The following is a 22,512-nucleotide window of genomic DNA, read 5'->3' on the forward strand; positions in this document are numbered from 1 at the left end:
TTATCCTGTCTTATACCTGACAGTATGCAGTTGGTATAAAGTTGGAATTCAGTTAATTAATCTAATCATCATCAGCTTAAATGGAGATTCATCTCTGCAACACTTCCTATAACCTAAACACAGCCACTGTATTATCAGTCCAACACAGTGCTTTACTGTGAATTCACCACAGTACTGTAAGCTAACCTGTTTATCCAGGACAAAGCTACCCAGGATTTTAAAGCAACATTTCAAAAACACAAAGTTAGTGTAGCTTTGTTTGTTTTGCAGCATTTTTCACAAAATGCCATTTCCAACAGGATAACACGGCATGTCACAACGCTCAAATCATCTCAAACTGGTTTCTTGAACGTGACAGCCAATAGTCTCGGTCCAACTCATCTATTTTTGAGATGTGGTGCAATGGGAAATTTGCATCACGGACACGCACTTTTCTTCAGATATTGAAGCTCATCTTCTGATAGACAGGACATTATTTACAGTTGGACCACCTTTTAGGCACACTAGGAGGTTGCTCAGGACAGGCTGCCCTGGGTTTCTTCCTGCTAAAAGGGAGTTTTTCCTTCACAATGTTGCCAATTCTTTCCTCAAAAAGGGTCGTTCAACAGTCAAGGTTTTCTCTGTGTTATTTTAAGGTCTCTACCTTACAATAATGAAGCACCTTGAGGTGATTGTTGTTGTGATTTGGTGCTATATAAATAAAATGTAATTGATTATTCACTAAAAACATCTGCTGCAACTGTATGATGCTATCATTTCAACATGGATTACAATTTCTAGATTCTCAAGTAATTAAGACAAGTCTGAAGGCAAAATGGGGTGAAATAAAAGTTAAAAGAAAAACAATATCACGAAGGTTTACAGTTAAAACTTTATAACATTAGGAGAACAGAGACATACTACATTAGGTGCACCTACCTAAAGTGACTGAACTGATGAACACTAATTAGGTGTTATTTTATTTACAGCCGCGTGGTGGCAGCAAAGCTCAAAACGCTCAGTAGCTCCGGAGCGCGTGTTTGCGCACGTGCATTTGCCTGCGCGCTCTAAAGTGTTGAATGAGTTTAGGGTTTTGCCAGTCAATGTTCAACATTTAACCGAGGAGACACTATTTACAAGAGATTTACCTCGGTGCACAAACTACTTCTACTTTAATTAAAACACATTTTGGTGAATTAAAAGACTTTAAATTAGTCTTAAAACGTAACTTCTTTAATTATAGAAGCAGCGGAAGTTAAAGTGAGTTCAGGTCCTGCAGTGGCACATCAAGAATGAGCAGCGGTTATACACCGACAAGCGCTGGGTGAGTGGGTGGGTTTCTCTGCGCTCCACTGTGTGTTTGTGTGTTGGTGTGTGTGTGTGTGTGTGTGGCGTGTGTGTGTGTGTGAAGTTGCGGCAGTGAGGAGATTACCCCTAAAAGTGCGGACTGTCAACAGACGCCAGGTGACCGGACCGAGGAGATGCTGCTAAAACACAACGGGAGTCTTCTTCTGCTCACCGTCACCTGCATGTGCTTCTCAGGAGGTTTGCTTTGGTCCTACCAAGAAGAGGATGCCACTGACGGGTAAAATTGTGTGTGTATGTGAACCCAAAATAACTTGAAAGGTCCTTGCAGTTTATGTGCAATGAAATTATGACTTTACTTTCGAAATGTTTCATCCGCAGTGAGAAATGCTCGGAAAATAATATTTCTACCACAAAGTACCCCTGCGTGAAGTCAACGGGAGAGGTTACGACGTGTTACAGGTACAGCAGAGACTGTCAGCGGAGTGATTTATACTTCTATGCAGTTGTGATTGTGGGAATGTTTGAGTGAAAGGGTTATAATTATAATCTGCGCCAATGCACGTAGCTCAGCATGATGTCAGATTCGGATTTGTTAATGTGACATATAAAAAGGTTTTGATTTGGTAGACAGTGGGTGCAGTTCTCTTTTTATGAAGTACTGAATGGTATGTGTAAATGAAGACTGCGTAAGCTGTCACTGCCTGGGGCTAATAATAATTAAACGTCTTCTTCATTTTATCTACTGTTTATAAAAGTTATCATATCTGCGCTTGTAGGCATGTATTTATGCTCTGAAGAGTTTTCCTGTGACAGATGTGGATTCTCCACCTTATCATCCTTTGTGAATTAAAGGGATCATAGGCATACACAAGCCTTTAGACTGGCCTTGTCTGTGCTCAGAGACTGCCTCTAATTATGACAGTTCACAGGCATAGTGGACACAGCTATGCCCCGCAGCAAAACTTCTGTCAGAGGCTTTGGATTAAGTTAATCTGTCTTCACTGCGAGGGGTGCCTCACAGGCATAATAAAAAAATACTCGTCACTACATACTTTAAAGAGATGGTCATATTAAAAATGTGTAAGAGACAGGGCAGATTTCATGTAAGCAGCCGAGTGTAATAAATGCCGTTAGTGTTCATCATGGGTGTGAGTAAGTTTTCCACAAAGCTGAATCATTTAATTAGCGGCAACTACAGACGTGCTACTGCACCGCCACCCACACAAACCTCCTTAGGGTGTTCCTTTAAGATATATGCTTGAGAATTTATTTAATTTTGGCTTGGACAGATACTAAATGCTCAAACACCACTTTGCTTGGTAATGCTCTATGTTTTGATTCGAGCTCACAATGTGGGTGTGCTGCAGCTTTGGAAGCAAAGTCATACGACCTATTTAGGGAAGTAATTTCAAACATTTTGTCAGTGAGCTTGAGTTATAGAAGCCTCTATCGCTGTATGTGCTTTTGGGAAAGAACATTGAGAAGTAAAGAAATGGCAGCCTTTTGGATGTCTCCTCCACATTTCACAGACTTTAGAGAGGTCCATTTTTGCATCACTTGACAAACTGCTGGCCGCGGTTCAAGCACACAGTAACATCCTGTTTGATCTCCAAATCTCAAACACACTCTTAACATAACGATGTTGGTTTACGGTTATTGGCTGCAGCCACAGTTGTTTCCCACAATGTTTACTTAAAGAAGAAAAGTTGTTTTAGCTAAGAGCCAAGATAATGCGTCCTGGGTGCATTTCAGGTCGCATGCACAGTGTGAGCTGATAACTGTCTGTCAGCCAAAAATGGTCAGATAGCAAAGTTCATTGTAGTCATCATAGGAAAGAGGATAGAATAGCTGAATGGGGATGTATAAACACAATCTCATGTTCAGTACATCCACACGAAGGAATTACTAACCACTCGCATCTCATTTGCTGAATAAGATGAGTTGCACTGTCCAAGGTTCTTGTTTAACATCATTAACAGACTACTTAATCCTGCTCAGTCTGCTTTCCCTGTCATGTCTGCTGATGACTGTGAAGAATTTATAAGTTTTCTTAGCTGGCAAGATTAGGGGCATCGGGTTTTAGCTCAAGTCTGGATTCTTTCAACCTGTCCCGTTGCCCAAGTTTAATCTGATTTCCACGACAGCTCACTGATATATTCTCACACATGTACAATTCGTCCTGCCCAGCTGACGTTATCATTTACATATTTATTCAAGAAGTCCAGTCTGCAGTAGCATGGTGGTGTGGTCGTTAGCAAGCAAGAAGGTCCTGGGTTTGAATTTAACCTTGGGTCTTTCTTTGTGGAGTCTGCATGTTTGACACAGGTCTGTGTGGGTTCCTCTGGGTACTCAAGGTTCCTCTCAAAGACATGCATAGGGTTGGGTTAATTGTTCAATCTAAATTGACTGGAGGCGTGACGGGTTGTCTGTCTTTGCGTGTTAGCCCTGTGACAGATTGATGACCTGTCCAGAGCGTACCCTGCCTCTTGTCAGCTGGGATATGCTCCAGCCCCTTCTGACCTTGAATTCGATAAGCGGAAGGAAATGGATGGATGGTTCTGCCTGTCATTTACTGCTGCCTTCTCTTTATTATAAATCAGACCCTTTCATCTCGCTGCACACCAGATTAGTTTAAAACACTCAGCATCTTCCCTCTGCTTAAAGAAACCTCCCTAGATCTCAGTGTTTTAGATAACATTTTACAGGCCCATTTATTAACTGCTAATCGTTTCTAGAAGGCTTGAGAATACTGTCGCTCATCAGCACCTTCAGCTGGTTAAAGGAAATGGTATCGTTGACAAATTCCAATCAAAACCACACTACTGAAACAGCTTTACTGGAAGTTGCTAATGATATTCTGATGCACTTGGATAAAGGTGGTGTCAGTTTTTGACACCACTGATCATCTCACTCCCAATAACATTACAAAGCTGGGTTGGCATCTCTGGCACTACTCTCAAACGGTTTTTATCATACTTACACAGACACTTCAGAGTTCATATTAATAACTGAAACTGTAGCTGCTGTCATCACTGCTCATAATATTAGGGTTATATGTGTTACCCCTAGATCATCTGCTTAACAGCTTCAGAAACATATCTAGCTATTTCTATGCTGATGATGCACAGCTGTACATTTCTGTTAAACCCAACAGCCTCAACAGATGCTCCTACCTCTGTGAATCACTGTCAGCTGAGGTTGTCAGGTTTGGCCCTGACAGCTTCTCTAAGGAGATCGGCCATTCCTTCTAAGCCCATCTTTAGCTGGTTGTGAATGCAGCAAGCTCGAGTGCTTATGAAAACAAACTGGCACTCACACATCGCCGCTTTTCTTGCTGCCCTTCACTGGTTTTCAGTGAAATTCAGAAATAAATTTTAAAAAAAAGTATTAATAACATATAAAGCCCTACATGGCTTGGCCCCTGTGTGTATATGAGCGCTACTGAGACCTTATTCCAGTAATTGGCCTCTCCAATCGCCTGATCAGTCTCTTAACTGTTCCACACTCTTATTTTAAAACCAGAGGTGGTCATGCTTTTCAGGTTGTAGCTCCTGAACTTTGGAACAGCCTTCCTCAGCCTATCAGGTCGGCTAAATCAGTCGTGTGTTTGAAATGACTGCTGAAAACTAATTTGTATAGGTTAGCCTATCCTTACACTTTCTCCCATTACTTTAAACATGGTATACACCTAAGGAATATGGATGGAAGTATTTATGTTAAATGAATGTGTGACTGTAGCTGGAATATGTATGCTTATCTTTAATGTGTGGTTTTATTCAAACTGTGGAGCACTTTGTCACTGCGTCTTTTAAAAAATGCTAGAATATAATGCTAGAGAGTTATTATTATTAGGAAAAAAGACTAGAGTGATTGGCATTTGATAGCATGAACCTGCATGCTGCATTTTTCTCAAAATACAGTCGCAGAGTGCTATTATGCCTTGGCATGAATGAGACATTCTTCAAAGGGAACCAAGCACCATTTAAGTTGGCAGGATTCAGCTGCCAAAGGAAAATAAAGGCTTATGGCATTCATTACGCACTCTGTAGAGTATCAGTGTGTCTGCACATCTCGGAACATTTTGTTGGTTTGCTAAACACTGTTGAAAGAGCTGTTTATGTAAAAGGTGTTGCTAGATGGGCATCAGTACCACAGAAATTTACAGTCCACAAGGCTGTGAGCAGAGGTGTTGCAGAAGTTACAAAGAAGTAGTGTGTATGACTAGCTTTTAGTCAACGTGATATGCTTTCAATGAAGATTTTTTTCAGGGCAGTCATCACAATATATTTTTTGAAGCTATTGTATTACTTTAATTTGCATTTTACAGTGAATTTTTTACCAGAAAGAAAAATAGACCTATTTTTCCTCATGCAGTGGCACTGTATGCACAACACTGATGCACCACTGATCATACTGAGAAAACAGGACCAGAGGAGAATTGGTACCAGGGCTCATTTGTCTCTGCACATATATCTCTCAGTTTCGCTTCTGGTCTGATCTTCTCTCACTTTCTGTTTGAGTTGTTTCACATTAAGATTTCAATATTATGGGTTGTACTGAATTAGGATTCTGCATTTCTAGTCATAGCGTTTGATATGCTTGGCTCATACTAAAGCTAAGGCAGGAAAAGCTGTGTAGAGTTGCATTTGAATAAAAAATACATAGGATTGCAACATAAAAGCCTTACAAAATAACAGACAAGGGTTTGATTAACATGATACATTGAGCTTTGTGTTTGTTTGGCAGCATCTTCTGCCTGTTGTGTTGTTACATTGTAACACCCAGAATTTATGTCATAATTGTTGCCAGTAGCAGGGTTTATGTTGACAAAGTTTTTTGTTTCTTTTAGCAGTGCTGTTTTCTGTTATACTGTATTTTTTATGAAACCACAGTTGTTGACGCTCAAACATCAATTCTCCTAAATTAGGTCATTTTTCTTTTTGTGGCTTAGCTTGAGCTGAGCTTGATTTCTGATTTATTGGAACACTGCATGGAGTATTATCAAGCAACGTGCTTTATTTGAATCAGTGTTACAAATTTAAAGGCCTTCCAGTTCTTGCTGAGCAGTTGAAAATAATGTCTTGTGAGACATAGTCATTGGAAAAATACACTCGATGGTCACGTTATTGTGTGCATCTGCTCAACTGCTTGTTAATGCATATATCTAATCAGCCAATCACATGGAAGCAACTCAGTGCATTTAGACCTGTAGTCACAGTTAAGACAACGTACTGTTTTCTCTAGAGTTTACAGAGAATGGTCTGAAATTATCCAAGGAGCAGCAGATCTGTGCAAAATACCTTAATGATGCCAGAGGTCAAAGGAGAATAGCCAGACTGCTTCGAGCTAACAGGAAGGCAACAATACCTCCAATAATCATGTCACAACACAGATATGCAGAAAAGCATCTCTGAAGCAGCAGCAGAAGACCACACTCCCATCAGTGTATGTCTTCTCTCAGAAAACTGAGGTCACAGTTCACACAGCCTCTCCAGAATTCAACAACAATTTCTGCAGCAACATTCAGATGGTAAGACCAGAATTTGGTATAAACAACATGAATGGATGGATCAATCCTACCTTGTGTCACCTGTTCAGGAACCTAGTTGTGTTGTTATAGTGCCGGGGATATTTTCTTGAGCATCATTTAAAGACCACAACATACTTGATAATTTCCTGATGACCATGTCCATCGCTTTATGACCACAGCATAACAATCTTCTGATGGCTGCTTGCCAACAGGATAACACACTATGTCACAAAGTGCAGATCATCTCAAACTGGTTTCTTGAACATGGCACTGAGTTTACTGTACTCAAATGCCCTACACAGTCACCAGATCTCAGTTTAACAGAGCAGCTTTGGAATGTTGCAAAATGGGAGAGTTGCATCATGGATGTGCAGCAACTATGAGGCTGGATCAATATTTCTGAGGGATGTTTTCAAAACTTATTGAATATGGACGATGAAGAATTAAAGCAGTTCTGAAGGCAAGTATCGGCAACACGTACTTAATAAGTGCCCAGTAGATGTATACTTTACAGAAGCTCTTAGTGAGTATAACTTTTGAGCTTGCACTATTTTAGGCCAATTCACAAACTACAAAGGCAGGTTGTTTGATTGTTTTTGTACCGTGTATTCATACGTTTATTCAGGTTGTAGATGTTTTTCCATACTGAAGTGTGAGTTCTCTGACAATCCAAGAAGAGAGCCAGGTCCAGTATGTAAAACATCATAGGATTGAGACACATTAATAATCTTTGTTTATAACTTTTCTTAGGGTGACAAGAAGGTACAAGAAACAGTTATAACATTGGCTTGATTTATTGTCTATATGATGTCAACCCTGCCTAGCCTGCAAAGGAAATGCTTCTCTGGAGAAGAAGCAGAACACAGGCAGTGCGATTTTAGTTCCACTATACAGCTGTAACAGTTACATATAATTGATGTGGGGCATGTGTAATTGTTGCTTTGTTATTTTTCCAAACAATTCTGGTGGTACTTAGCAGTTTGTGTTCCCTCTACCTTTTCTTCCTTTTTGTAGTCGTTAACTTTGGAAGTCCGGGGAAACTCTGCCTTACACAGCAATAAAACTGAGTCTAACCCCCCCCCCCCCCCCCCCCCCCCCCCCCCCAAGTGGGACATCATAGTCATGACATATGCACTTGGCTGATCCAAACAGCGCTGTTTGTGTCCTATAAATGTCCAGTCATTTATTTCCAGTTAACTTCTCTGGATTCTTTTGGTTGCATTTCCTGTAAGTATCAATTACTCCTTGTATTTTAGTGAATCACGAAATGCACAAATGTGCCAACAGGAATGAGAAGCATTGTCTACTCACTACACCATAAATCAGTTCCTGATTTATGCTGTAATTCCAAGTCATATTCGGGCACAGCTGGGGGTGCTGCTCAGCTCCAGTGAAGTGATCACTTCAGCCTGATTATTCAGCTTGGCCAAAAGACCTTAAGTCTCCCTTGTTTCCTTTGGTTTTAAATCTGTTTTTCACATCATATTTAAATCTATTCTGCACCTTGGAATAATCTTCTCACTTGGACTTCTGTTCCGTCTCCCAATTCAAATAGCTTTCAACACAAGAAATACATTTTGCAGGGCATTGTTTCCATACTGTTGTCCCTCCAATGATCCATGAAGGATATATTGCAGCACAGTTTAGCAGACCCTAGTAAAATGATGTTTTGTTCTTCTGGGCTACTATGGTTCTTATGATGTTGTAAATGTTTTGGACTGAAAAACAGAATGAACCTAGATTTATAGACAACATATGTGTAGTGTCATTCAGGAAATTTCCATGATGGAAAAAAATGTGACTCAGAAAAGCCCCCGTGTTAGGATATTACTAAATGAAAGTCAACTGAGCCGCAGGCAAACATTCACTATTGTAAACTATTTGATTGGGTAGAGCCCTTTGGATATATGTCTTTACTTCAATTTTCCAACAGTTGAATGTCTTTGCATACCGGTCTTCTATCTGTAACAACACATTGATACAATATAATGAGGCATTAATTGCACAGTGATTATTCTGAGACTAAGGAATGAACATCCGGCGATGGAAAACTGATGAATAAGACAGAAAAAAAGTAGGCTAGCTGAGAATCATTACACCTAGTTTTGGGTTGTCTCTCTATTACCTACAAACCCATCCATCGTATACTATGTGGGACTAATCAAGTCTTCATACTCGTTTATGGATACCAGAAACTAAAGAGAAGTCCAAGTAAAAGGATTTTGGAAGATAAATTCCAGAAACTGGAGAACTGTAGCACACAACCACATCTTGTTTTGTTGTTATTCTATTTTGTTCCAAAAGAGGCGCGTTATAAATTATTAAAGCAGAAACACAAAACAGTTTTAGGTTTGGCGTAAATATTATATATTTAAGCCAAATATTTTTAGGCATGACAACATAATAAGCTATTTGTCTTTGAACAAAAACAAAAATGCATTACAATAAATTGAGTCGTATGAGGAAAGAGCATGAAACACGTCCAAGCTGTTTCTCATCAGCACTGGCAGTGAAACCAGTAGATGCAAAACTATAGATAAGATGGTTCAAAATGATTTCAATAATTTCAGATGCTTGAAATTATTTACCTTAACCAGCTCCATATTGTCATATTTTGATACTAAGGTAAGAGAAAAGAGGAAGTTAGAAGAACAACCTATATTAAGTCAGTGGGTAACACGTGATTTATTTAAGTTAACAAGCCAGATCAACCCAACAGATTTCAGTTTCACACAGTGCACAATCAGTGAAACTTTACTTGCATGTTTTCAATTAAATAATATCAGAAAGTTAGGGGAACAAGTTGTAATTTCAAGTTGATGAAAACTCTAAAAATATACCACCATCAATAAAGTGGAAAGCTGAGAGAGAATCATTTAAAACATTGTATTACCTCAACTACAACTCAAATACCCATTTTACACTGTAAAATGGGTATTTGACCACAAGCTCTGGTATTAAAATGTCATAAACCCTTGCCCTTAAAAAGTACTGAATATATGATCTCTATGACTGACATAGTCATGAGAGTGTGGTTAGATATATTCCATAATAATAAACCAAATGCCTGAAATGATGCATAATGTCCTGTCAGAGAAAAAGATATCAACATCTGCTTTGTATCAGGAGCCAGAAAGTGGGTATGAAGCCTGTTAAGTGTAGCAGACTGCTTTAATGCACACTATGTTGTGAATTCTTGTTTGCTTTTTTTTGCTCTCCAGTGACAGCTCCCACACTGTTGAACATTAAAAAGATGTTAAGAGGAGGAGGAAGTCAGCTGCCCTGTTAAGCTCCTAGTCTATCTCATTTAAACCCTGCTTTATATTAAGTGAAATCAAATGAATGATTAGTAACTATAACTTTTTATTTATTTTTTTGTTTCTGGGGTCGACTGTTTGAATGCTGGATCTTTGTGAGCCAATAATTTGTTGTCTGATTCAGTGAGGCGGTAGAAATAAATTATCATTTATTTCCTAATTTATTTCAATCAAAGCTCCAAAAACCAACAAACTGTACTCCAGAATTAAGTATAAGCAGCTGAACTGGTACCTTTGCTAGCTATACAATAACTTCAAAAACTGAAACTGAAAATTTTTTATTCCAGCATAAACATGATTTACTTAGTGATGGTTAAGACTTTGTTTTGGTTTGAGTAGATCTGCAAAGGCAGAAGACCTTTATTTGAAATTGTTACACAATAACCACTTGGTTTAAGTCGGGGCTTGTTTGTGATTGTGGTTTGAATTTGTTTCTTGGTGGTTGTAGAGGGCATGGATATAAAAAACGAGTAAAAAATATTTTTGGTTTTTAGGTATGGTCACTTCGGGGGAAAAAATGTAATTGTAAAAATTAAAAAAATCTTAATTAAACTGATGTATTTTCAGATTTACTTAATGCACTTTAAAAACACAGTTGCAACTTTTATTAGATTAACAAGCTTGAAAAGGAGCTTGCCAATGATAACAAAAAAAATAGCACAGTCATAACACTACAAGTTGTGGTAAACCCAACGCACTTTTGATTCCTGATACGGAACAGAAAATTAGGTCTTGGCTGGCGAAATAAATTGTGTTGTTGATGTATAAAATAAGTTCTAATTTATACCGGTAATTTGCTGGAAAAGTCTCTCTTTTCCAGCAAATTACCTTCTCACCAAGTCTGACAGCACATTCATGGCCCATGATTTCTTTTCTTGTAGGTTGCATGGAAGTCCTAGAAATGATCCAGAATATCCAATCTGTACATATTCCTTCATAGCCACTCTTATAAGCTGGTTGTCTGTTATTTAGACTCAACAACAGGAATCGTCAAAACGTGATGTTCCCTGTTACAAACACATTCTTTTATGATTTTATAACATTACAGCTTTCAAAGTTTACAATAGTGCCAGTTCTTCTTCTTTTCAGAATAAATAATTTCAATTTTGCCAGATGTTGTACAAAGTTAAAAGTGTACCCGGTAGGTTGTTGTGTGCATGGCTCTGTTGCCTGGTCTTTTTGCTCATCTACAGCTATGATGAATTATCTCCTTGTGTGCATGTCCCACTTTGGTAAATACATTACTCTTGAAAAGGAGGGATTAGGTGCACCTGCATGGACTTTTCTGTGCGTATAGACCTAATTGTAACTCCATCATTGTTTATTCAACTATGCTCATTACTTAGTTCTCTTTTGAACTGAAACAAATCTTTTTTCTGTTGTGGGCCAGAAGAGCCAATGCTGCTAATCTTATTCAGTTTTAACATAATGATTTGAGTAGAGAAATATATCATATAACCTCCTCACACTGCCCCCGCTCACCATTATTTTTATCCAGCTGTGCGACCTGCGTCAGGTATAGAGAAGCGGTGTTAATGCACATTTGTACATCTATATAAGGTCATCACGAAACTACAACATTACATGAGGACAAGTTCATCATTCAGTCCTTCAGATGACAATGTCTGCAAAGTGAATATCCAGAACGCCTCTCTTCTCTTCAATTATAAATCATGGTTTCCACCCCTTGGAGGAACTGAAGCATAATGGTTAAAAAAACATAATGATTTGGGAAATCATAAAAGTAGGTTTTGGTGTAGACATCATCAAACTGACATCATAAGAAGCTCATTGGTCATTTGTCAGAGATAAATTACCTTGATGTTTGTTGTTTTGAAGAAAGGCTTTTCCCTATTAAGAGTAATTTTCATTGAAATAATCCTCTTTTGGAAAAAGAGTTCTTTAAAATTCTTGGTTTGATATTAAAAATCAAAGCCAAAAAAATACATAAAAAAACCAATATTGTTCAGTTTCCCAGACATGGATTAAGGCTGGTTAGAGACTAAAAATGATTTTCAATCCATGTCTGAGAAACTGGCTAGATGTGTTGCGTGGGACTCTATGCCACTGATTTTAAGACACACTTTCACATGGGATACAGGATGATGTCAGACAAACTATATCCATATAGTTTAAACGAGATTTAAAAAATGTGCAGGCTAAGAAATCCTCTACACTAATAACCCCAACAGAGAATGTTTCTAACAGCAACATTCAGGTAATCGTACACTTTTCTCAGAAAAAATAAAAAATGCAACATATCAACAGCAATTAGTTCTGTGTCTCTAAAATTCAATATGATCTTGCTTTGGAGTTTATTCAAATCCATTTTATCTTTTATTTAGATAGTAAAGCTGAGAGTAAGAGCAGAGAGGATGAAACATGCAGTAAATGGCCTTGAGGCAGATTCAAACCCGGGCCTCTACAATAGCCTTACTGCACATAGTTTGCATGGTCAACCCAGTAACTTATACTTGTGCCCTGTTCACTCTCATTCACTCTGTTCACACATTGCCTGACTGAGCTGAGGCAGGTTTATAGTGGACGGCCGAATATTAAGAGTTTTTCACATATAGACAGTACCTGGGCAGGACACTCACATATATGAATGATCGTCCAAAATGCGTTAACATTTTTATTGGTGTCACCCCTCCAGTCCCAACCACAATCACTTTATTAGTGGAAAATCTCCTTATTGTGAAAGTTCAGTCACTGCTAATCAGCCAGCCCTGGTCTTTCCTGTTTCATGTTTTCGCTGCTGACTAACTTGGTGGCCTTGTTCCTGTTGTGGTGGTCCTTTTCATCATTCAGCAGCTTCCCAAGGAAGAATCTTGCACTGCGATTGTTATTCAATAATAATAATGGATTGGATTTATATAGCGCTTTTCAAGGCACCCAAAGCGCTTTACAATGCCACTATTCATTCACTCACTGGTGGAGGCAAGCTACGGTTGTAGCCACAGCTGCCCTGGGGCAGACTGACAGAAGCAAGGCTGCCATGTCGCGCCATCGGCCCCTCTGGCCAACACCAGTAGGGTAAAGTGTCTTGCCCAAGGACACAACGACCAGGACAGAGAGCCCGGGGATCGAACCGGCAACCTTCCGGTTACAGATACGCTTCCCAACCCCCTGAGCCACGGTCGCTCAGGGGGTTTCTTAGCTGCTTTCTTAGCCATATTTTGTTGCAGACACAGACATTGCTGTTATACTTCTTTGAAGTCCTCTTCAAGTCCGTTGCCTGGGTACATACACAGTTGGTTAAATTCTAATGCTTACCATCCAATAACAAAATTTACGTCACTGGGACCCTAGTGGAAACGCGGAGACGTAAAGTATAGAAGTATGTTCAGCAAGTTGGAGGGCCACTCTAACCAGGACCTCCAGGGTACTTTTTTTTATGGAGAAGAAACTCGATTTAGAAGGACATGTAGGTGCGTGTGTCTACCTCAACCACAAAGTGGTAAAAAAGAAAGAAAGAAATCTGTAGCATGTCCTGCTTGCTTTGTGAGGTTTCCTCACTTTAACATTATTGGCGCATGTTTTTAGCATACGAACTAGAGGACAGGTCTTTTCACTCATGTCACCATAGTTATGTGCCTTGACTCGTACTGCTCCCATTGGACCCTGCATAACTTTATTGTTTGTAGATGACTCATGTTTAATCATCTGGTGTTTCAAAGTAGATAATGCTAGTGTGCTGTATCATCATTGCTGGGGATCATTGAATAAATCTGCCGTGGATAACCTGATATTGGTAGGTTGTATCCTGTCCCTCTTGTTGCTGATTCTATCACTGCATTTGCTTTGAACCTACTTCCCTATTCGTAGGGCCCCCTTGTGACCTACACAGCCTATCTGTTCTGTTGGCTTGTCCTCGTCATTCAAGGAATTTTAATACATATTTACTTAAATACAATTGTCTGAATGCTTATTTTCCAAAACCCAGTAAATGTATTTTGTGCATCAATTTTTTCCACCAATGTTATCATTACCTCTACTTTATTTTGTTTCTCTGTCCCATGCAAGTATTATAGATATGTATTTGTATTTAATAGCTCACCCTAGGGTAAGCAGCTTAGTGATGCGCCTTATACGGTAAAGGAAGTGTCCCGGTCCCGTTCCTTAGCGCTTAGGTAGATACAGTCATGTGTAAGTTATCATAGTGATTGCAGGGGAGGACATGTTAGTGTTAAGGAGCATTCTTTAGTGACAGATGTAAAGCACCAGCAATAACAAACATCCTTTCTCCTCTCCTTTGTCTTCAGCACATAACACCAAACTGTTATATCAGTATTATAGATTATGTGTTGATTCAGTTGCTGTTGATATAAAAAATGTCATGTGCTAAAGGTTCAAATCAGCATTCATGACACATGATCTTTAAATACACTTGGAATTAGGAGGCTCCCTTTATTAGTTCATTGCCTTTGTTCTCTTATTTTCTTTCTTTGAATAATTAGAAACATGCTTTCCCGATTCTGATCAGACTTATTTCAACATTTACAGCATTACTGGACAGATTGTAATTTGATTTGGTTCCTTACATGCATTTTACCATCTGTTTCCATTTGAAAGAAAACTGTAACACAAAACATGCCTCACCCGAAAGTTCAAATAATTTAAAATGTGTCCTTAAGCCTGTAGACTTTTTATTTTTATTTTATTTTGCTGAATAGTTCAACAACAGCATGTGGAGCATTTTCACTTCTTTTAAAGACTTAAACACTATAGCAGTTATTGGAGAGCGTGTCAAAGCATATGGAGGACACTTAAATTTGATTGCTCTCATCAGTATTTCTTATGTACTGGCTGATTATCTTTTTGAATATCTCCCTTTTTCTTGCTTGAATAAATCAGGTGTTAAAGAATGCATTTTGCACGGGTTTTTTCTAAATGATAATCCATTCTACATGTAATGACCTGTCAGCTGATCTTTAAGACTTTTGTGTGTGGTCTGTTTTCACATTCAGCCTAATTTTGCAAATCACAGGCACTTTTTTCCTCCTCTAAAACACGTATCAGCCATTTTTTGCTCGACATTTTGGTTTCTTTAAAGCCTGCTCTTGTTTCTCTTGGCTGATGCTCATTCGTGCATCTGGCTCATTCCGCAGAGAACCGAAGTGTGGTCACGCTTTGGTCACACTGTGGTTTTGCTTTGGTTAAGGGATGTGGTGATAAGTACACCTCATGCTGTGGCTTTTCTGCCCCATTTCTTGGCTCGAGTTTTACTCAGTATGTTATTTTAAAATACCCCGATGTTGTTTATAAAAATTACACTGTAGCACACTATACATTAAAACGATGTTTGTATACCTATTACAGTGAAACAGGAACTTCTTGACAAGCTCATCACATAATTAAAGTAGTTTGAATGTTTCACCTTGATGTCCTTTTTGATCATTTGTTATTTGTCGTTAGACCACTTGAAGCTGCAATTTCTTCTGCCATTAGTGGAAATAATATGCAACTAATTTGTCAGTCCTGAAGGACAGCAGCTCGACACCACCTCAGTAAAAACACACATCCATACCAGTCATTTTAAATTGTAAACAGCTGCAACGCGCGATGTTAATAACACATTTTGGAAGAGGGACCTCAGGTTTTGTGGTTTTCGACAGATGTTTCCCCTTCCGTTGAGAATTTTTTTCATTTGTTACTGAATTTCAATATTTGTAAGTCAGATGTCATTTATTTTAACGATAATCATCACTGCCGCCGCCGTCAGTGGCTCAGTCCCTTTCTGCAGACTTTATTACACTAGTTTTGGAGCTACATAATACCAGCCCGCCTAAATTTGCTGTCCTTTATCGTTGTCCTCATCTTACCTTCTTCTCCCCATAAATGTGCATTTTATTTGCACATTTACACGCAGCGCCCAGCAATAATCAGAACATGAGTAAGCCATTGTTGGCTAATTTCTATGTGCAGTCGCTGGAAGGAAAATTCCGTTTCACTGCAACATAAAAATAACACAAACACCAGAAAGCCTCGAGCGGGCTAACCTCACATTCCTCACATCTCCATTTGATTACTCTTTTCTTGTCATGAACATATGCTGAAAGCAGAAAAAAATACAGTAACTACTTAACACCTACACGTAATAGTCAGTAGCTGTTTTCACACTGCAGCGCTGTGGCTGAGGAGCACATGAGAAGAAACATCTGAGGAAGTTGGACCAGGCACGATTTTTAACGTTGATCGCTCCCTAGAACAACGTTTGCGTGATGACTGAGTGTGTTTTCCAGTGATATGAGACTAGCACAGGTACAGTAGTAATTCTTTTCGTGCTTTCTGGCTGCACTATCGAGGCAGCACCCTGGGAGAAAAGACAAGTTTGGATAGTCCCACTTCCCCCTAACTTTTTTCGGGAGTTTTTGAAAACGGGCAATAGTACAAGTTGTTCCAGGGCAAACGCTTGTAGTCCTGTGTTTGTATAAGAGCACGTGGCAAAAAACGCAAGACACCCAAAAAATGGATTACAGTTGTTAAAAAGCAAAACAAATTAAATAAATAATAATTAAATAATTTAGGTATAACAGTTTTTTGAAGTAATTGCTAATGTCATGATGTTTAGTAGTTATGTAGAACCATGTGATATATTGCTCTGGCTTCATATAATCAGTCACAGATCCATTGATTTAGATGTGTATTGTATTCATTTTTGAAGAACGTCATTCTAAAACCGACGCCGGAGTAATTTAATGGTGGCGTCAACACACAGTTTGTTTATCAGAGCAGCTTCTGCACTATGTTTACATGTTTATCAGCCCTATCTGCAGCACACTGTGCAGAGTTAGCATTACAGGGAAGACGATGTTGCTTCAGAGTCAAGTTATGTTTTCACGTTTGATCTTTTTTTCTGGTAATTTTTTACTGGGTTTCGATTTTAGTAAAACATCTAGAGTTTCCTAGCACCACAAACATCTTTCATCATCATTTGCGGACACTGTTGTTTACGTTCACTCAGTCCTACTCACTGAAAACTATCTTTCGAGTGCGGTCCAATTGAATTGACTTCAGCACATTAGCATCATTTGGAAGCGTAACCCGGCAGTGGTACGACATTTCATGGAACTATACAGAGTAATTGTGTTTTTCAGTGTAAACCAAAGTTTATTAGAGCTACACTAGAAGCATGACTGTAAATACATGTAAATATGTGCTGGAATTCAGCATTTATTTATTAGCCAAACTCATACAGCAATTCGGTACTTATCATCTGAATCTATCATCTACCCTTTTGAGTTTAGAGGAATGTATTTGTATTTCTATTAATAGTTTGTTGTTGTTTTTTTGTATGAGGCGAAGGTTCTGCAGTATTACTGAGAGAGACAGAGAAAATCTGCTTTATACATCACCATTTTTATCCAACTATATTAGCATTCAAAAGCAAAAATTCAGACACATTTTGATATCGGTTGACCTTTCAGGAGCTTAGTTCTTTAAAACAGTTTTTTCTTTAGATAAGTTTTTCATCTTGTTATGGCATCATTTACGTAGAATGGCTTTTTTGCAGTGCAGAGTTTGTTTTTCAGCAGATTTTTCCTCACAGTTAAAGTAATGAGCTGTTAAATCTGTGAATAATAGCATAGGAATTAAATGACTATCATTCCCCGCAAGATTCTTTTAGCATTTCCCTGAAGTGAAAGTTGCATGCTTCCACAGAAATATCTGTGTTTGAAGGGGATTCGTAATACCTGGCCTCTGTCCATCAGAATGGTTTGAGTTAGAAACACATGGAGGTGTAATCAGGTTTACTGTAACAGGCCGCAGATAGCCACGCTCGCTATAATTTCCTGAGGTGTCACTTTTACTAGCTCATGTAATTGAAATGTTTCTCAGCTCGATTTCATTGTGTTGTGTTTTGAATTATTTAAACATTTTTAAGATGTGATCACAGTTCAGTTTAATTTGTCTGAGAGAAAGACACCGCTTTGGAAAAGCTACAGAGAGAGTAAAGAGCTTGGGCTGACTCTGTTACAGCCAGCTGGTGGCTTAGCTGAGCTTAGTGTTTTGTTGCGTGAGTCTTGTTCAAAAAAAAAGATGTTGGATTATTTTGCAGATGCCAGCACAGCGGGATGACTGTACGTAGTCGCTATAACTGTTGACAGCAGATAGATCCACAGAGAGAAGTTCTTATTTCAAGTGAACCTTTACAGCCAAACAAAAGCAGTCAATGAACAGCTGTATCTTACTCCTAGTATGGCTGCATGACAGGCAGAGCACTTGTTTATTGTTTGTCAATTCAGGATGTTATGCAGTTACTAAAAGAGACTCTTACAGAGGAGAAGAATACAATGAGTTGTTTTAATGTTATTCTAATGTTTAAGAAACATGCGTGTTTGCTTTGTAGCAGACAGTGAGATAAGAAGATCAGTACTACTCTAACAGATGCACTAAATGAAGTTGGAGCCAGGGGGCCGTTAGCTTACTCGGTTTAAAATCTGTTTGGAAATAGGGGAGAACAGCCTGGCTGTGTGTGACTGGGGGCTTTTTCTCTCTTGTATTTTTGCTAATTAAACATGCCAAACAAGTTTTTTTTACATGTTTCCAGTCAGTGAAAACTAAGAGGCTGCTGGCTATAGCTTCATGTTCGTACAGACTTCAAAGATGTCTCACTCTTCATTTATTCGCACATAGATAAATAAGTGCACTTGTCAAAATGTTGAAAGTTTCCTCTAACCACAATGAAACACTTTCATGTAATTAAAAGCAACATATTCTGCTGCTACACAGAGCTCTGGAAGCAGATTTTCGCATTTTTCCTTCATTTACTAAGCCTCTCTGTTACCAGCGTGTCACAAGAGAGCATATGAAAACAAAAGGGCAAAAATTAAGCTGTTTGAAATAAGTGCCATGAAATTGAGCAATACATTTGCACAAATCCAATCCAGAGAGACCTTAGCTGTGTACCAGATCTGTGCGACTGTAACAGGCTGTGAGCAACGAGTTCAGACAGTTAACATACCATGCTAGTGATCAAATGAGGCATCATTTTTATTTGAGCAGATATACAGTATGTGCGAATACACTCAGTGGACACTTAATTCGTTAAACCTAGCAAGTACTGGGTTGAATTGGCTGGTGAGTCTAATCTAAACAGTTTTTATTTTCCCGGTTGAATTGATGTTCAGACCTGCTCTTACTTATCCTCCAAGTTTCAGCCTTCACAGTCTCTGTATGCGGCTTGCTCCCTTCTTTTCTGTAGCATTAGGATTTAGCTTCCCATAAAACAAGTGAAATTATTATTTCTGAGTCTTGGATATGCTTGAGGTTTTAATACCATTCCCTTTCAAGCTCTGGATTAGGCCGTTCCCAGTAAGCGCAGGACATCGCACTCAAGCTTACTTAATGCAGTGTTTTTATATGACATCATGCAATTTGCAGTGAAGATCCAAACATAGCGCTTCTTGTATAATACATAACACAGCTCTTTTGTGATACTTAAGCTCATATTTAGAGTTTTGCAGATTCCAGAGGGTTGATTGTGTGCCACATTGTTATAAAAAAGGTTTTAGCCAAAACACATAATTTGATGAAAAGCCAAGGCTGAGTGTCTGGGCGTCTGTTCGGATGCTCTTTTGCATTGCCCTGATACCTGCTCTTCCAGGTGAATCTTTAAACCCGAATTGTTAGGGAAATTTTAAAGTGAACTCTTTTGTTAGGCTATAGGTGTGTCAGCAGAAAACAGTGCAGTGGCCAATAATTTTCTGCACATCTGTCACCCTAGTATAGTCCAGACATGGTTAATTTATTTTTCTTGTAACCTTGAACAGCTGAGTTGTTCTTGGATGCCACAGTCTATGCAATGTCAACTTAGACTACACAGTGGGTTTAGAGGTTATCATGCTCCAACTGCTGTTGGTAATAACCTCCTTCTACCAGACATATATCAGCTAGTGGAAAAACACATTTTCCAAGCTCAGTTACCTTTTATGGTGTTTCCAAACAGTTGCCTTTAATTACATTATAATAAGTGATAATAATTGGAGATAGCTGAAGCTGAAGTAAGAGCAACAGACGCAAAGAAAGAATGTTAAGATCCCCTGCTCGCTGCTACAGAGAAAATTATGGTCTGCAACCATCTGATTATTTCATTCTGAGTGTATTATTTTTAGCAGAAAGAATGACCTTTCCAAGAGTCTTTTGTTTTCTCAGTGGGAGGTTTGGAAAACACAAAGGTATCCAGGCATTTGGAAGATGCACTCCGTAGTTTGTTTTTTATGTGTTCCTGTGAAATCATTTTCATCAGGGAGAATTTTCCCCCCTTTTTTGGATACAGCACTGGCAGACGGAACTGTCTCTCTTAATGTTCTTTAGTTTTGTCTGGCTGTAACGCGTTGGCTGAACCTTAGCCACTGTTTGTCTTGACAACTATTGCATGTTTGCAGAAATAAGACACATTGTGACATGCCGGAGTTTTATTTCTAAATGACATAATCTAAATGAAGCTCAGAAACACACGTCCAAACCAGGAGGCCTTAAAAAACTGGTTTATATTACACCGTGATGTCCCTGAAGCTGCAGAGAGAGTCTTATGTCTTTATCTGTGCGCCTGTGTCTGCGTGGCTGAATTTGTCTGCATTTGTAACTATAATCTGTGATGACTACATGAAGGGAGCAGGCCTCGGTTGACCTGAGGTTTCACTTCATTTTGAGGCAATATCTGGTATTACTGTTGTTTTTTTCCTTGTTTCTTCATCAATGGGAGGGAATTTTTTTGGAATATTTTGAAGGGAGTGGCTGTTTTCGTTAAAATATTTGGAGAAAGCTAGATACACAGAGATTCCAGAGAATCCTAGACATAATAAAATGCTCCAACCTTCCCAGCAATATACAAATATGGAAAACATCCGCAAGAGTTTTTCAGGACCTACGTATATGCCATCTCTCTTTCTTCTAACTGTTCTGCGAAACTTAAATGAAAAACACACTGAATCGTGATATAACATCCAGGAAGTGTCTGCAGCACACAAGAGCCCAAACAGCTGCTAAGCTAAACCTTTGCCATAAAAATGAAGCTCGAGTGTAAAGGTCGAACATCTGAGCACACACATTGAATGTTTCTGGCTTAAAGAGGACTCTATCCCCTTGTCCTCTGTTTCCTTCCTCGAAGGACAGATATTTATACCAAGAGTTTGCTCATAAATGCACATAACAAAGCTCAAGTACTGTCAGCTTGATCCAAAGAAATGTGACCCATTACTGCTCCAGTTCTGACCCTCACACATTTCTTAGAGTTTACCTCAGTAACATTAATATTAACAAAAGATGTCATTCATAACATTCATGTCACTACCTCTGACTGCTAATTTGTGAGAATTATTACTCTTGTCATGTCACAATCATTCACTCAAGTCTGGTTTTCTTCAAGATAAGGGTTAAACACTTGGACAAGTTCCTCAGTTTGGTGTCTTTGCAGAACACTTCAACAACCCCTACACTTACTGTTAAATTAGTGCTCACTGGAAACTTCTTATTATAGCTTATTTTTAAAGCATCTGATAGCTGAGTGAGGGAGTGATGATATCGGCTAGAGCTTGAAAATTCTGCTAAACAGCAGAGGATCCTGCAGTAAAGGTGAAAGTGAGCTGTTAATGAACGGCATGGAATACTAAGCATGTAATATGTCTGCAGAACAGTTGCTTTGTGAACATTTCAGAGGTCTGTGTTTGGGATCTAGATTAGAAACTGGCGGCTGCAGGAGAATATTTCTGAAAGAACTGCAAGAGGAAGCTCTTGCGGTCCAAACATGAGACTGAAAGACTGAAAAAGAATTTGGGCAGAGGTACTGTTGATGAGGAAACGTCTGATTTAACAGATGGTTTTGTGCAACCACGCAAAGTCCTGTGTTGCAGGTTTTCCACAACAATCAGTTGACTAAAGCTCACACCAGATTAATTGCAGTATAAACAGGAGGTCCTGTTGTATTTACACTAGCATCTCACGACACATAGCACGTTCATGCAGACTGTGAGGCGAATAGACGGTGCTGATGGCGGTGATGTGGTGCAATGAAACAAGTAAAAAGTGAAGAGAATTCAAAGAAACTAGAAATTGAAAGGACTGTGCCAAAGTGCCAAAGAGTGAGGTAAAAGGAGAAAAAATGGAAAAATGTCTGCGATCCAGAGAGAATAAATAGTCTGAAGGTTCAGTTAGCGTGGCAAATTATCAGAGGCCTTTGAGACTGATCATCAGATACGGACTCAGCGGGCTGGGGAAAGTTATTGTCAGAATAACCAGCATATCAGCTATTCTTTGGCAGCCACTCACGTTCACTCCATTTAATTTTCCCTCTTTAGTTGTCAGGGACCATATACAAAAAACATTAATCTCCTAAGGAAAACGATGCATTGTACCAGATTTAACTTAATTTAA

At 38.9% G+C, this 22,512-nt stretch overlaps 1 protein-coding gene across 5 annotated transcripts in view; it reads left to right on the forward strand.

The window, feature by feature from the left end:
• The first annotated feature begins 1,038 nt into the window (after positions 1–1,038).
• Positions 1,039–22,512, forward strand: part of ccbe1 (collagen and calcium binding EGF domains 1) — a 47,077-nt gene continuing 25,603 nt past the window's right edge. The window contains exons 1-4 of one of the 5 annotated variants that reach the window (XM_026173563.1): positions 1,040–1,131; positions 1,223–1,303; positions 1,437–1,564; positions 1,666–1,746. In XM_026173563.1, the coding sequence (XP_026029348.1) occupies positions 1,461–1,564; positions 1,666–1,746 (185 nt within the window). In that variant the 5' untranslated portion in view covers positions 1,040–1,131; positions 1,223–1,303; positions 1,437–1,460. Of the gene's footprint in view, positions 1,304–1,351; positions 1,565–1,665; positions 1,747–22,512 lie in introns of those variants that run through there. The other 4 variants (XM_026173564.1, XM_026173566.1, XM_026173562.1 and 1 more) reach the window with 4 other exon arrangements.

The sequence above is a fragment of the Astatotilapia calliptera genome, chromosome 7 (genome assembly GCF_900246225.1).
Source record: "Astatotilapia calliptera chromosome 7, fAstCal1.2, whole genome shotgun sequence".
In the NCBI taxonomy this organism is placed as follows: Eukaryota; Metazoa; Chordata; class Actinopteri; order Cichliformes; family Cichlidae; genus Astatotilapia; species Astatotilapia calliptera.